The sequence below is a fragment of the Periophthalmus magnuspinnatus genome, chromosome 15, assembly GCF_009829125.3.
Source record: "Periophthalmus magnuspinnatus isolate fPerMag1 chromosome 15, fPerMag1.2.pri, whole genome shotgun sequence".
NCBI classification, from domain to species: domain Eukaryota; kingdom Metazoa; phylum Chordata; class Actinopteri; order Gobiiformes; family Gobiidae; genus Periophthalmus; species Periophthalmus magnuspinnatus.
This window is the reverse complement of record NC_047140.1, coordinates 27824908-27842221: the sequence shown is the minus strand read 5'-3', so window position 1 is coordinate 27842221 and position 17314 is coordinate 27824908. Positions and strand designations below refer to the sequence as shown.

Here is a 17314-nt window from a genome sequence, read left to right as displayed (position 1 = left end):
ATCAGACTGAAAATTAATGACAAGGACTGATCCAAACTTTTAAAAAATGCGTAAAATATAAAAGTATCCCGCGTTTATTTAAATTAGTCTAAACAAGACAAGCTCAGTCGAAATAATAATAATTAATGTTACAACATTTCATCAAATACAATAAAAATAAAGAGACACATTGAGTTTATGGATATGAAACTGCAGAACTTTATTGAAGATGGGTTATGACACTGGAATAAATAAACAGCAATGTCCACACTTAAACATGTGAGAAGTGAAGCTATGAAAGTGGAAGTCACTTCTGCATATAATAAATACAAAGTCAGTTGTTGAGCAAAATGCATGAAATGCAATGGTAGATTACTCACAAGCAGCTTAAAGGAAACGGCAATAAATAATATATCATTGTTTTTGACTGCAAGAATTCCTCCAACAAGGAAGATTGTAGCTACTGGTCAGAGCAGGATGAAAATATACAAGACATGATTCAAAATAGGCTGAACCAGCTCAAACGTTTGGTAAACGGCTTTGAATAACAATAAAAAAGGATTAAGAAAGGTGAAATAGACATTATTCATGTTATAGTTCCCCTTAAGATATGTTACAAGAGTGAAAAAAATAAAAAATACATAGTCAAGTAATGAAGTAGTTTTAAAAGTCATATGTTTTGTTTGTTTTTTTCCATTAAAAGTCCAATTGAAAACACACTCTCTTTATGACTCTACAAAAGTCTGTTGTGCTGTACCTCAGTCTCCTCAGAAAAGCTTGTGCTGCTGCTCAGATTCAAACAGGACAGTCGACAGGTTTTGCACTTTTTGCTCATGCAGGTTTTTTAAAGTACCTTTCCTCATTAAGCAAACCCAAAATAAAACAAAGTATAGAATATAATAGACACTGCTTACATCATTGAAAAGTTGGTGCAAAGGCATCGCTAGGCTCAAATATTCACCAGAGCCTCTTGAGTGAATAAGAAACCGGAAACCCACTATAATAATGTTATTATACAATTGTTTCATCGGCTACATTTGTCGTCTGTAGTGTCATGACAATCACTGAAGAACACACTTCTCCTCTTTCTTGGCCATCTTGCCTTTGTTTTGCTCCAGTGTCCTCTCCAGGTGCTCGTCCTCTTCCTCAGCCCTGTGAGGGTCAAAGGTCAGAAGGTCAGAAGGTCATGATGGACAGGTAAACCATCGCTGTGGCAACCATCTATGTGCCACCGGAGGACTGGCACGGCGCCAGTGGCCCAGGTCTGACCCTTCACCTGCCTGGCACCCTTTCAGCCAATCAGGGCTCCAATCTGGACCAAGTCCCGCCCCCACAGGTGCACTGCTGCTGCGCTACCCTGTGACTGGAGGCGGGCTTAACCTGCTGTAAACTCTTTTCCCAGAAATGTCTGTAAATGTAAAGATAAGCAGCCGCCTCCACAGACTCAACAAAAACTTGATTTAGACTTCACAAAAATATGTTCTATTGTTTTCTTTATATTTTCTATAACTCTTAAAATAACTTACTCTTTCTCTTGGGCATCCAGATCCCTGACCAGAGCGTCCCGTTTGTTGACCAGAATGACCAGTTCATCCAGAAGCAGCTGCTCGCGCCTCTTCTGAGCCTCAGTCTTCTGCCAATCTGTAACCACCACATGAAAGTCACTGGGCATTTCCAACACACTGGACAAACATCCACAAACTGTGTCTTTTACCAAAGACTCAAACTCTAGAAGAAAACATGATTATTACAGTGATATGAGCCTGCACTGCTGCGTCTGAAACCTCCGCAGCTCAAATCTGCGTCACATGATTTTACCTTGGAGGAGGCCACACACATGTGGTGTGATCATCTCTCCATCAGCCTCTCTCAAGTATGAGCCCACACAAAAACCACTAAAGACATCGTCATGACCAGCACAGGGTTTCTGCTGATCACTGCGTTAATAATCAGTGTGTGCAAAGAATATCTGGAATCAAAAAAGAACTTTTATGTGAGGAGTTTACTAAAGTCTAAAAAACAAATTTGTTTTACTTTAATAAAGGAAAAAACAACAGAAAAACAAAGTACATTTGGTTGTAAATGCTTCTAACTCTGTTTAATGTAACACAGGGATTATTTGATTCTATTTAAAAACTAATAATAACTGTAATTATTGTTTTAAATGTATGAATAATTCAATAAATGTGTTCCAAAAAATAAACAGGTGTGCCCCAGTCTCAGTTCTTTGGGGTCCGTTCAGGAAGGGGCCCCACAGGATCCAGGTGGGACCCTGATCCAAATCCCCTCTGCTGCTCCCAGAGGAGAGGGCAGCCCACGGGAGAGCTGCTTTCCCCCGGGGGAGAATATCCGCCTGGCACCCTTAGGAGCCTCAACTCCCTCCTGCTTAAAACTCCTGGTTTGAAAATAATAGATTCATTATCATAAGAGCAGCGCCCCACACTAAACATGTCACGTGTTTTTAGGAGTTAACCTCCTGTATTACCACGTTGCACATTTCAGCACCTATTGATTTATAATAAAAGGAAGGTGCTAAAATGTCAGTTGTAAGTGGGGCTTTATTAAAAATAAATAACCCCCTTATTGAGTCAAATTGTGGGAGTGAGGCGGGCCGAGGAGTGTGTGTGTCCCGCTGCGCTCAGTCTGTTTGTCCTGAAAGGTCTGCTCTCCTCTGGCCTCTCCGGACACTTTGAAGTCAGCCATGGACCGAAATGAACACAGTCCCAATATTTGGCCCGCTCCAACACTCTCCCTTTCTTCTCTTCCTACTCTGGGAAGCAAATATGGCTGGTGTGTCTTTGTAGTCTGGTGGGCAAATATTTTAAAGTCTGTCTTAATATGTCTCTAAATGTGTTTGAAGTGACAGAAGGAAACAAGAGATGTTTTAAACAGTTTAGAAATGCATGAGTCATCTTCATGATGACTAAGTAATGCAATATTTGCCATAACCACTCCGGTCTCTCACAGACCTGCTCCAACAGTGCCTCACATTCAGTCAGACAAAAAAACAAAAAAAAATCACTTAAGTATGTAAAAACTCCACTCCCCACCTTCCTGAGCTACTGCAGCCAAAAAGCCAAAGTCCTGGTGAACCCCAGGGTGTAGTGAGGGGGGTTACGGGGCTAAGCCGCAGCTGTCAATCACAGAGTCAGAGTCCCGCCCCCCTCATTAAGAAGGTAAACAATAAAGAGAGCCGATGAGAGACGTGACCAGGCAACACCAGAGCAGGGCAGGCTGGGTAACCAGACACACAGAAACAACAAAACACCCTGCAGCCCTGCACAAGTCCCGCCCCCAAGGGCAGAAACCCCTCCCACCGAAAAAGACTGAAGGGTATAGAGGCCCCGCCCCTGAGCACATAGTGAGGTTAAAGAGGGGAGACTTGGAGGCAGGGCGTACAATCCCGTTGGATTAGCCCCCTTTCCTCTCTCTATCGGGGCGACAGGATCGTGCTCAGACAGTGGGCGCGTATTCAGATAACCCTGGCCGTGCACGCAGATGGTAACCATGTGAGTGTGCAACCGCCACACAAGAATGCACTGGTTCAAATCCCCATGAACCCCTCCCCATGGCCTCCGCACACAAATGTATTCAACAGACACCAAAGTGCTGCAAAGCCACGTTTTCAGGGAGCAATGAGAGAGAACGAGGGCAACCAATCAGAGCACTGCCCTGCACGACACGTCTGTTTACAGTCAAACAGGAAGGAGCGACAGGTTGTTCTCTAGACTTAGACGTAAAGGAATGATACGAATCAAAATACAAACTTAGACTGACGCCTCTCTTGTTTTTCCTCTCGCTGATTTAGCTCATTCTGTGGGTTCCAAAAGCCGTTTTTTTGGCCGATATCCAAATGAAGGCAAGAGAAGTGACACCGGGCGGGAGGAAAGTCAAAGAGAAAAAGAAGCAGACAAAATGAAAGCAACCAGGGAAAAAACTCACTGATTTAGATTTGTGTAAACAATACGAAACGTACTACACCTGTAACAACTGTAATTGATAAGTATATAACACTAATGCATTGAAAGGGATAAAACCAACAAACTTGAGTTTTTATTCTCACTGTGTGTACCTCAAATGAGTATCACTGAAAATCCAGCCCAAACAGCCTCACAAAATAAAGTAAATTAACGAGGGGAGTTCAGCGGCCTGTGGAAGCAACACTACTTGTTATCGGCTGTTCCAGTCAACTAGCGCCCCTGAAAGAGTTGGCGACATCATCAAAAGTGGCGGGTGTGATAGGATTCCTCGGTGAACCTAATCAATCAGGGTCTGTAGCGTTCTGCCCCGATGTGTTACAAAGCCCAAATAGATTTACAAATGCGCTGTGTGTTTGGAGGTGGGAGTGTTGCTGGTGGGAGGGGTGTGGGGTGGGATAAGCTCCTGCATAGGATTACATATTGATTTTAAACATATAAAAAAGCTTATCATATCAAACCGTAACAGGAAAAACTCAGGGACCCGTCTATGCATAAATCCCTTTTAGATGGCAGGAGGGCGTCCACTTTAAAACATGCACGAACACAGCCCACCGGCGGACCCCGACACCGCCGATACATAGGTGAGAATCAGTAAGCAGATAAAGAGGCCATAGTGGATCCATTTTGTGGCAGCGAGAGGAGCGGGGCATACAGATGGTACCTGGCGTCGCCCCAATGATGCATATGCAAGAGGGGGGTTTACTGGGCATGCTCAGTAAGACTTCTGTGGTTTCAAAAGCAAGTAAGTACGTTTTCTGAAGTCTTTAAGGATCAATGCGAGTCATCTGTCTCCCATTGTGCTGAGATTTACTTATTGATTAGTACATGTGTTTTTCTGTTGCCGTAGTGTCCTCCCGTTTATCCAGGCATGGGACTAGGAAAGAAACAAACATCCATGAGTCTCAAGAATATGAAAAGTTAGGATCTTTGCCATAGAAACTACCATTTCACAACTACGGGTATTTCTTTTGAATGGTCAGTGGTCCTCAAAATGGCACCCTATAACAGAAAGCTGAATATAATTAACTAAAGAACAATAATTTGACGTAGCACCCAATGAGCCCCCGCTTTGGTCCAGAGGAAACTGAATGCTCGTACGCAGACGTGTGACCTAGTAGACTATTTAGGAATGATGCAACTAAATTAGTCACAGTGTGCGTATCCCCAGGGCCAGAGATGGGTAAGATTTCAGACGCTTCTACAGACGTATCGTTTGTCTCACCTTCTGCTCTCACTGTCTGTAGTTCTGCCCTGTGTTCTGCATCACTTTTTTACTCTATATTTGTCTCCCACTAAACATGATATGGCTGAAACATCTGTGAATTATTTATATGTAGTAAAAGGGAGTGTTTCAGATTATGTAGTTTAAATGGCTCTTTCAGATGATGCCATTAAAGGAAGTGGTTCAGATGATGTAGTTAAAGGGAGTGTTTCAGATTATGTAGTTTAAAGGGACATTTCAGATTATTTAGTTAAAAGGATGTTTCAGATTATGTAGTTTAAATGGCTCTTTCAGTTTATGCAGTTAAACAGTGTTTCAAATTATGTAGTTAAAGAGACTGTTTCGATGTTTATCACAGTTTCGTGTGATAAATTAAAATTAGTTTTGGCCCAGGACTGATATATTGTAAAAGTTTAGGGTCAAAATAAAACCACAGGGCGCTGGATGCATCGAATTATAAAATGTTTTATCAGGAAGTAAGGCCTGTGCCCTGTTAGCATACTAGTTATTAGCAGCGGTGTGATTGCAAAACTCCAGTCTAGCCTCAGAAAGTCGTGAAACAGACTTATAAACTTGTGGTGAATAATTAGGTAGCAATTGCATAAGGGAAGTGAGAAATAGTTCTGTTTTTCATGGTTTTAAGACAGTAAAAAGCAGGTACAGTGATTTTAAGTCGAGCAGAAATTCACAAGTTTCACAGTTTTTCTTTAATGTATTTGAAGTGAAACAAGAAACTATGCCGGTGAGCTTCATAAGTAAAGATTGTACAGTAACCCTCACATAAGTCCTGCTATTTTGGGAAGAACTGACCAGTTTAATGTGCAACTCGGTGGGTGCATTTTAACCCCTGAAATGTAGGCGTCAGAAGATATTGTTTGGTGTTTTGCTTGCGTCCCTCTATATGACTTCATTCACTTTACTAGTCGTCGTCGTAGTAGTAGTAATAGTAGTAGTATTACTGGGTATCCATTTACATGTTCATTTTTCATAGTTTACAGCTAATCCTACACAGATAATTATAGGCGTAGTGCATCCTATGACAGTGACCCTTTACAATGGACTTTGAGGTAATGGTAACGTAATGTAGTCTGAGCGAACTCGGAGGTATACATTTTTTACAGTAGGAGTTTCCGAACTGTTGAAACTTGAATCTCCTCCTTTGTTTCTGTCTGGATTTACTGGTTAGACATATCACCAGGACTTAAGAACAAAATAAAAGCTGGGCATTTTAACACTGAACAACACATAGCAAATGTTCAAAGACAGGTGCAGGGACACTCTCCTCTGCAGCCTGCTCCTATCTGTGGCGGCTACAGAAAGCAGGAGCAGGTGAATGTTAAGTGCTTTCCTTGGGGGGAACGAAGGCCAGCTGATAAGTTAGACAGCGGCAAATCCAACAAGTCCACATGAAGGAGGAGAGGAGAGAGGTGACACCACACAACACCTTCACACCTCCGCTCCTCGATACTTTCTATTCACACAGAACATGGCTTACGTTACTGGACAAAGAAAATGAAAAAATATCTAATTTCCGAGGTAAATATATATTCCAGATCTTCTTGAATGAAGTTGTAATCTTTGTTTTGTACTTCAAAATGGTACAGAATGCGTTAAACTGCAGGAAAAAAATAGAACGAATTATAGGATTTGGAGAGAAAAGTGAAAATGCACGATGACAAGGAGATCCATGAAGCAGAAAAGCGTAAAGCCTTCCCTTTGACTGTAGCTGCAGCTCAATAAAAATAAATAAATAAAACGGCCCGGCGAAGACAGAGGCAAATCAGGAACGCCGAGACTGGTACGCATGCCCGCTCCTCCACCCGCCCCCGCCTTTCTTGCTAATTACAATTGATTTATTATGGACCAGGTAGCTTATCAGGTGCCCAGTGTAATTACAATGGGTGTCCGAAGGCTGTATGCAGAGGGGGGTTTGGGGAAAGGGGTTGGCGGTGGTCAATGTCGAATGGCAAAATCAATTAGCATTGATTTGGCAAAAGGTTCATTTTGCCAAAGAGGACGGCGTCGAAGGGGATTAAACTTCCCTGGACCCCTGACAACTTTGATGCGACACAATGGCTGCATTTCTGGCTGCGCTGCAGTTAACAAGCTTTCAATAATTTACCTGCATTTGGATTTTTTAAACCCCCTGCGCAGCCTTTGCTCTGCGCTGCTGTGGCTAATTTTCAATTCAGGCTTCAGCTAACCATGTCTAGGTAGGAAACAGATAGCATTGATCAAATATCAACGAGTGAAATCCCTGGCAAGCGCACATCTTAATCCTCATCAAGAAGTCAACCTAGAATTTAAATAACACAGCTGTAGGCGCAAAATGAAGCAAACATCTGGACAATATTCAAGAACTCATGTTTGCATGCTGAGCTCTACTGTAGATCTACCTGTAAAAATGTTTGGTTTAATTTAACGACTGCGACAGATTTCTGGCATAAAAACACTTTAGAAAGTAAAAGAGTTGCTGTAGTTGTTCTGATTAAATAATGTGACAGCCTGAACCTTGTTAAGTTTCTCTGTCAGCATGTTGTCAGATTATTGGTTTGCTTTTATTTCCACTGACTGACGCTAATCCTTGGCTCCTGCATTGTACAGAATTTAATTTAAGTGGCGCTACCTGGTTTTGCAAATGGCGTTAATGGAGAAAAGTTGAGAATTGCGAGTGTCTGACACCTGGCGGCTCTCATTACAGCAGTGTGGATGTGTGGCTTACCCTCTATGGCCAGCATGGCTCTGAGCTCCCTGTTCAGCAGCTCAAAGCGCCTCTCCAGATCATGCTCTTTCTCCCTGTGGCAAGAGTTGAAGAGAGGAAAAACACAGGCAGTGAGTGACAACAAACTTCATCAATATGTTAATGACTAAATCATTAAGCACTTAAAGAAACCTGCAATAAACATTGATTCTGTTAGTCTCCTGGACCTGCACTGGCTTCACATTAATCTACTGCACAGCTGATACACACTGTGGAGTGGATAGAGCCCTGGGTTAAAGTCAGGAAACATTTAAATACATTCACACTGGCTGCATTGGTGAGCTTACATTAAGTAGTAATAGTCAAAAGTATACAGGATTCCCACACTTTGCTTGAAATCATTTTCCAGAACATTTTTATTTCTGTAGTCCCAGTATCTACAAACACACGACCACCGTTTTATACAGTTTTTTAAATACAGTTTTAATAATAAAGATGTAGTCTAAGCTTAGGGTAAATAAAATATATAGGAGGGTTTGGGAGTGTACCTCTGAGAAATTTGGACAAAATAGGTGTAATTTCCTGTATTTTAGTGGATTTTAGAGTAAAAATACAAAAACAACTGCTGTAATAGATGACAGCACAAGTCTCTATTAATGTGATATCCAATACTAAGAAAGAGTGGAGAAATTTTCATGAACAAAATACATATTTTCCAGGATATTTGACCTTTTTTTCAAATTTTCCATGTTCGTCTGTATTTTCCAGGTTTTCCAGAATATCCAGGACACGTGGGAACCCTGGTATATAAAGTGTTAGATGGATTGATTGTGAAAATAGATAATTATGTTTCAAATAAAATATGACACTGTGCACAATATTAAACATTTCTGCAATACCTTCTGTTCATTTAGAAATCCATTTGGAAAACGTGTGTCTCTCCAAACCTCTCAGATTAGTAGCTAACTTCATACTTAAACGCAGGCTGATGTTTCCAAATACTGCAGGTTGAAAACACTATATATGAATGATCTGACAGTCCAGTATTCCTCACTCTCTAGGATCAGCGTACATATGGAGCAATGAGCAGTGAAAATCTTGTTAAATTAAAATAAAATGGTAACTAACATATAGAAAGTGAGGCTGATATGACCTTTACCAGAGCGCGATAGTGTGTGCGTTCATGGATCCCTCTGGTTTATGTGTATGGTTCACAAATTAAATTCCTGCCTCTTTCAGACATATTATAAAATGAGCTCATTTGGCCCTTAATAGAATTTGTCCTTCACAGACGCCTTTTCTCTTCGCCTCCACAAAGAGAGAACAGAAAGGGCTCATAATCAGGCCCTCTGTCAATTGGCCACTTTAAAAGGCTCCCCTTTCCCACGATGTAATGTGATTATGAATACTTCAGTCTCCGCTCGCGCTCGTTCAGATCTCAAATGAAGAAAAGTGTGTGAAGTGTGTGTGCTCTGTGTGTGTGTGAGTCTCACCTGCCACAGCTGACCACATACAAAGAGACTGCCTATAGAGTCATGATTGCTACATTTCTATTGATTTCATATCCGATCCACATGTCAATCAATGAGCTCATCGACACAGGGGGTGATGAGAGTCTAGGGATGTACATTTCTCTGGTCTGCTTCCACTCGTTTTATGGTGTTTATGAATCTCACGTCTAAGCTGGAATTAGCCAATACATAATTTTACCACTCGAGGCAGGGACTTTTTTTTTTAGAACCATCTTCAAATCTGACTCCAAAGTGTGTACGAAAACGTCAACAGACTATGCCACTGATATGCCTAAGGAGTCATTTTGAGGACACACAAGCAAACATTGATTTCGGTGTTTTCCTGTGATTCACATTTTTTTCTGACATGCATAGTCGTGGCATATAGCAAAAAACTGCACTGGAATCTCGTAGTTCACCGTCTAACCTCTTAAAACAGGTTCGTATGTGAAATCTGAGAGTTTATGATCACCCCAATTATATTTATTATCATTATAATGCGTTTTTTTAGGATCAAGATTTAAACCCTCACAACTGGAGCGCAGCATATTGTTCAGTATATGGACTATGTGAATGTGAAAGGTGAAAATAGAATATATAAAGTTAAGGGGACTGGTGTGAAATGGTGAAATACATACAGCAAGGAGAGCTGGTTCTGTCTCCGGATGAGCGCGTTCTTCTTATTGACCAACATAAACCACTCCTGCATCATGGACTCCTCCTCCTCTTTGTTGTTGCCTGAAAAAAAAAAAAACACAGAAAAAGCAGTTAGCTCCAGTGTCATCATACAAGCACAATCACTGATCTCTCATTTAAGGTTAATGTAAATCAGACAAACAGCAATTACGAAAACAAACCTAGAGAGGCCGTAACAATAATGACCTAAATACCGTGAATAAACAGCTCAGAGTGGTCTCTTAGCCCACCGCACCGGCTCACTTAAGTGTGTATGTTCGCTGTGTAAACATTCATGCTTCACACCACGACTTCACAACGTCAATATGGCTTCAACCAGGCTGGGATTAACTCTGCGATTACAGTCAAGTCTCTCAGTGTCGGCCAATACATATCCAGCAATAACTCAGCAGGCCTCCAGAGCAGACCTAACACAGCTCCTTCAGTCTCCCGTGCTTACAGTAATACCTGCCCAGCCCGCGGTGAGTTAGCAAGCCTCCGATGCATGGCTAATATAAGCCTGGCCTTCGCCCGCGGCTAAAGCATTAGCTCTAAGTCACAGGCTTCAGTGGGATACACACAGCTGATACTGGCACTACACAGCAACCAGACAGAGATAAATGTTAGCATTAGCAGGATCATAGCGGCTACAGTGGAGACCATGGGATAAGCTACTAATCTTACAAATATGATTATCACTAAGAGGAACAATTATAACAGGCTTTGGTTTCTTAAGTTAAATTAGTTATTTATTTAATGTATTACACCAACAATCTGGCAGATACATAAAAAGATAAAGCTCCACTCATATTCAAACAACTAAAGGCAATTTGATTCATTGCCTCTTCTCACATGCGGGTGAGAGGAACCAAAAGTACTCTAAAAACTATTGTCATTATTATTTGATTTTGCAAACCTATAGCTGTACATTCTGAACAACAATTCTGAACAAATGCCAACAGTTTACTAAATGGGTGGTCATTTCAGTTGGGACATGAGCTGAGGCTGTGGCTGCTTTATCAGTAAAAGCAGCGTTCAAGCTCTCCACATCTGTGAGCGATAAAATGGGAAAACAGAGATCAAAAATCATCTTATATGAGCTTTTGTATTTCATCTGCAGCTTTCTCACCTTCTCTAGAGACAAGGCTTTGTCACTATGGCAACCATTTAAACCAAATAGTTGAGTTTTTTTTTTTTTTATTCAATGGCCTTGGACTTATAGAAAGTTGTAATGTAACAGGTAGGTGAGTAGGGTAGAATGACTAAATTTGCTGTTTAAATTAGTAGGATTCTGTTTCAGACTAGAAATTATAAACAACTCTGGGAACCTTAACACTGAAAAGACTGAAATATGAACTGAAACTAATACAACAGTCCCGTGCATGTGTTTGTACGTCAAAACTACAGGTCCAACAAGATTGTTCTATAAAAGGACAGGACATTTTGTTCTTTGCAAAGGACATTCTATTATCTAAACAATTGCTCTAACTTAAATTACGATTTCAATTTGATTTTGATACAGCATATTGTTCAGTCCTATTGGTTGGGATATCATTATATTTTCATTTGGTATTTTTTTGTGTTGCTGGTGATGAAAGGCAGAGAATATGTGTGGACAGTGGTGGGTGTGTGGACATTGCAGATACTCTGAGCCAGCAGATGTATGTAATTTCATTTAGGGGGATAGAGAAGAGGGGTGGGAGGGAAAGAGGAAAAGTGCGAATGAAAGAAAGCTCCAGGATTTAGCAGAAATCGGGGCTCGTGGATTACTGTAGTCAACTTTGAAACGGACGACACTCGGAGGGGGGATAAAGCCGCCACTGACAGGTCATTGTGTTGCCTCGAAGTCAAATAAAACAAGCAAATAATAATGGCAAATATTAAGCTCCTGTGACATTGTGGTGAGGCAGGCTGGAGACGAAAGGGGGATTATAAAGCTATATCCCCCACCGCTCGGCAGCCACCAGCCAACCACCGCTCCCATTTTGTGAAAAGGAAGAAGGGGAAAGGCTGAGGAGACGAAGGAGGAGAGGAGGTCAGAGGAAAGGTAGCGGGAAGGACAGACGGGACGAGGGGGAGGCAGGTGAGTGAAGCAAAGAAGCGGAGACGCACGACAGCTGCTCCTCCTCACTCTGCCTCTCCAGGGCTGACCTTTGACCCTCCCACTCTACCTGACTCTTAAAGAGACACACACAAGCATTTAGTGAGGAGCGTTTGATACAGTGTACGCATAATGAAGTACGAAGGAAGTACTTGTCAAAATTCAACAACAGGTTTAAAACAACAACAATATATATTAGGAAAAAAAAAAAAAAGAAAAAAAGTTAACTGATTCCCCCAATGGGACAGCGATTTGTGATCAAAACAACACATCTCCTAAGTGCCATATGAAAGGATGAGAGAAGCGTTGATTGTTGTGCATCATCAAGACAAATGGTGTAAATATCCCTGGCAAACATGGCTGACACTGTGTTGGTGAAACCAGCCCTGGCTCTGAGACACGGTGGATCCATGCTGGCTCTCAGGGGGCCATATTGGATCAAAGCATCTGGCAGTTTGGCAGGAGGCGTTCAGGGTCTTGCTGTTTGCCTCACAGGCCGATTCTATGTGTTCAACACCGAGCAGGGCGCGAAGGAAACAGGCCAAAGTCTATGGAGACGGAGAGCACGAAATTTGGCACAGGTGCAATGTTTGATCATGACATCAAAGCATTAGGAGAAAAGTGTCTGTGCTGGATACACTGGGTGTCCCCCTTCCTGCAAGACACGTTATCATCATTAATATCACGTTTGCTGCTTCTCTGTTATCAATGTGTCGACAATGGTGAGAAACGCACAAAAGATACAATCAATCCGACACATAGGCACACAGTGGCTCTGGCAAGATACAACTGATACACACATCGCGACAACTGCTCTATCTGATTGCCTGTCTGCACGCTCTTGTTTCACTCTCTCTGTCTCACATACGGACATGACCGGATTCAGTGACACAGACCCACATTATCCCCATACGTCAGGTGGAAAGCCTTCTTAGCATGGCCGATTGTTTGGAGGAAATCAAAATAACACAAAGGAAGAAAAAGCAGCGGTGAAAAGAGAATCAGAATGAGCTTCAATGGCCAAATAAGATTAAGATAGTCATCTCGCCCACTTTTACTCTTCGTTCAGAGGGAAATAATGAAACCGTCCCTGAGGTGGCCAGACCAGCGCTGATGGAGGTCACCGATTGACTTTAATTTCTGTTATAAAAATGTGTCCCAAAGAAAAACAAGGATTTATTCATTTAGAGTTGACAGTTTTAAGTTTAGATTCTATCTCATCTCTGCCCTAAGCCCCTCTGTAAGAAGAATTCAGCAAACACTAGATTTAATAAAGCCACGAAAAATCCATAAGTGTCCAGGGCTTGTGCTGGACCCCAGCCTGGATAAAAGAATATTGTGTCAGGAAGAGTACTCAATAAGTATAAGCCCGATGATGTTATTATTCAAAAACAAGACTCTTGAATATACATATAAATTGATGTCTGAAAGAATAAGCATTCCTACAAGGCCAATACTTGGCACTAATAATTGCAAATGCATGACGAGACACACCGCAATAAAAGACCAGAGCTCGTACATCTCATTTCTTGTCCCACCATTTTGTCATTTAATCCAATAGCTGCTAATCCAATTTATCTATTGGACATGTAAAAGACCAGGGAGGAGGAGAAGTGAGTGAAGGAGGAGAGCGAGGGAGCAGACCCCGACTTCTCTTGTGTGTCCAAGTCCCTGTGTTTTATTTCGGGACGCTCCACACTTGTCTGTCTCTCCCATGGCTGGCTTCATCCGAGCGCCGAGCCGTCTGATATCAGCGGGGATCAGGCAGATGAAAGCCAGAGATGCATGAAAGGCAACGGCGAGAGGAGGAATAAAAAGAACAGGATGAACATTGTTTCCTGTGATTAGGTAAGAGCTCGTTAAAAGGCTGTCACTGCGGCGACGTGAATATGCATGACAGGGGCCGGGCTAATCAGAGAGGACGACCAGAGGGGGCGAATTGTGCGTAAGTAGCTGAGTGAAGTCTTGATTTAATTAATGTGAGTACAGGCCTGTCTTATTAGGGGAAGAGAGAGATGCTTGTATGCAAGGGAGCAAACAGGCCCTGAGAAATCATATTAAAAGTAAAGCTGCAACAACTTATAGGAGATTAATACAGGAAGTTTGTGTGTCTTGAGAATGCCTGTCTGTAAGCAGCACCAATGATTTTGAACTTTACAATGTTACTAAAAAAAATCTGCAAATAAATCCCTAATAGTAACAATATACAAGCAGCGATTTAACAGTCAAAATTACAACAGTGAATGTGTAAGAATCAGACCACACTCACCCACTGCATACATGCGATTCCTCCTGCCCGCTCCCTTTCTATTGGCCTCTCTACTGGAGTGGTGCTGTTGTAATTTTTTCCATGGAGGCTTGTTCGAGGCCTTTTTAGTCATCCTCAATAGCACAATAGTCCCAGCATATAGAGCAGATTCCAGCTTTATTGAACCTGTGTATAATGTCTGCTGAATGGAGCACATTAACCGACTCACTCTCACCTCCCCCCGGAAACGTAAAATACAAAAAAAAAAAGAAAAACGAGAAAAAAATCGCCCTCCTTACACTGCGCCACAATAGCTGCCTTTTCCACCGGTGTCATTTGTCAACCACTGCTTGCTTTGCGGTTCACAATGGAGGAAGTGGAGGAGCAGGGGAGCGGTCTGTGTGTGGCTGAGGGGTTTGGGGGTAAAGGGGTGAATTGACTCTTTAAAATCATAAGTAGCACTGTATAATTATTTCAGTGCAGTTTCTACTCTGCAGTTCTCCGCTCCAGAGCCAAAGCCCAGCAGCAGCAGGTGTGGTCATTCACATGCAGTGATCAACAGTACAATCAATAACATATCAATTATTCAACACATGACAGGTGTCTTTTGCACTCATCAATAAAGTGACGAGGTAGGCAACACTTGTGATCTGGTCTGTTTGAGGGCCCTTTTTAAAATTTTGACCCCAAAGATATGATTTTTAACACAATTAACAATAACCTTACTAAAATATGAATGTCTTTTTTTGTTTACTTTTTCCACAATGTCATTCAAGTATTTTTAAGTGCTATTATTTAAATGTATTACTATTAAACATCCATTCATTACTGAGGAATTAACACATTCTTTTCTTTATTTTGTTATTTTATTTGTTTAACATCACTGTAAATGTACCAAAATGATCCAAAAGGTAATTTTTCGTCTGTTGTCCCGGGACAGATGTTAAAATTATCTACCTAAAAGCAATACATTACACAACATCATAGTACAGTGAGAGCAGGATGATGGATTAAAGCCTATAGTAGTACCACACACTTTCTTTATATTAGTTGGACTAAAAAAATAAAAAACTTGACACACTTCTATGCCATTCTTTAAATCAGCCATGTATTAAATGAAAAGACAAATAATAACAATTACTGTTACGGATATGTATTGATTACCATTTATAAATTTTGCCAGTGAGTTATAAGTATAAGGTACATCAACTCTACTGCAGTGAATATCACCAGTCAAGTCTACAGAGCCATTGTTGGAAGTTTGTCGCGAGTTAAATAATAGATTGCTTTGTCCCTCTAATGTTTTCTCCTTGCTAACACGGCTACATAAACGGACCCATGCTACACGCCCTTGGACAAACACATGTGATCCTGAGCCAACAGTAGATCAACCTCCAGACACCTCCACCTTCCAGAGCAAAGACGGGTGGGGGCTTGGGCAAACAGATCACATAATGGACTCTATACATTTATATTAAGAGAATTTATCCAATATTTTACTTACCTCTGCTTATTTTATAGATGAAGGAAACAGTAGATTCTTATGGACTAAATTGAAACTGCACAAATACAACAAAAATATATGGCATTATCATAATCCTAGTACTATTTGGGAGCGGATTAAAAATTAAAAAGGTGACAAAACCCAGATGAAATTCACAGTTTAGTTAAATAGGATGTAGAGGTAACTATAGCACCTGAAACCTACATAGAGAGGCCCCATCTGGTCTGGGAATCAAACCGAGGAACTTCTTGCTGTGAGCTGAGAGCCTTAACCACTATGCCACCATGATTCGTCTTTATTTTTACTTTTCACTTTTGAAAAAATAAGAAGAAATATATTTATTTGTGACTGATTGTTGCATCTTTGTGTTAATGTACCACCTCTCATCCAACTTCATCACAGCTGTATCACATCACACAACTGATGCACTGAAGAAAATGACCCAAGGGAAAACAGAGGCTGGGGCAGTTTAGAAAGAAATTTCATCATCAAATACCAATTAGCATGTAAATATGGACTGCCCCCTATCTTATTCTTAAAAAGTTACTTCCTCCAATTCACCACATTCATAATAACTTTTGCATCCTGATACCCATTACGTCTAAACGGTATGACCTGATGAACTGAACAGGTGACATCATTGAAAGCCTGCAGGTCCATTATAGGAGCCAACCTGACCACAGACAATACACCTAAATGACATTTCGTAGTATTTTCTCTGTTTGTCTCGGTGCAGCGACTGAGCCGTGACAGTCACACAAATGCACTGCCCCCCTACCCCCTACGCCACCCCTGCCTCCTCATCCCCCCGCTCCATCAAATTGTGTTTTTGCCACAAATCAATAAACATTATCAGAGAGTGGCAGACTATGGGCTGGTGGAGGCAGTCTGTGTCTGTTTAAGCTCAGACCGCCCTGTTCCTATCACACGTTGGGTGAGAAGGCCAGGGGGGAATACTAACAAAATGTGGCTGTTCAGTCCATCTAAAAAATATAGAAGCAATGTGTTAAGCAATTCACGCTATGGCAAGTTTGTATGAAAGTGACTATGATTTTAAATGAGTTAAATTGAAATGTAGGTTCAAATATAACACTAAAGCCATCACTTTTGTAGCAGTAGTACTAGTAATAATAGTATTGATAGTTTTCTCCAATGGAAACTTCACTACTATGTGTCTCCACTACATGTAAAATAGTCAACTAATCATTTTCTTTAGATTGTAAGGATTTAAACGGGACAAGCGCATCCAAGTGAGTGGTTTTAGCTGAATTTGATTTGGTATTTTTTGATATTTAGATGTAAAAACATTGATTAACTCATGATTCACAGGTTTAATCTGTCTTTATATGAATACACCTCGTTTCCCATTACTTCTCTCTGCATGAAGGTGGAG

General features: G+C 41.3%; 1 protein-coding gene across 1 annotated transcript in view; it reads right to left on the bottom strand.

The window, feature by feature from the left end:
- Nucleotides 1-169: 169 nt before the first annotated feature.
- The window catches only part of ehbp1 (EH domain binding protein 1), an 88945-nt gene continuing 71800 nt past the window's right edge, over nt 170-17314 (bottom strand). The window contains 4 exon segments of the mRNA XM_055227028.1: nt 170-1131; nt 1506-1620; nt 7904-7977; nt 10032-10131. Coding sequence (XP_055083003.1) covers nt 1041-1131; nt 1506-1620; nt 7904-7977; nt 10032-10131 — 380 coding nt within the window. The 3' untranslated portion in view covers nt 170-1040.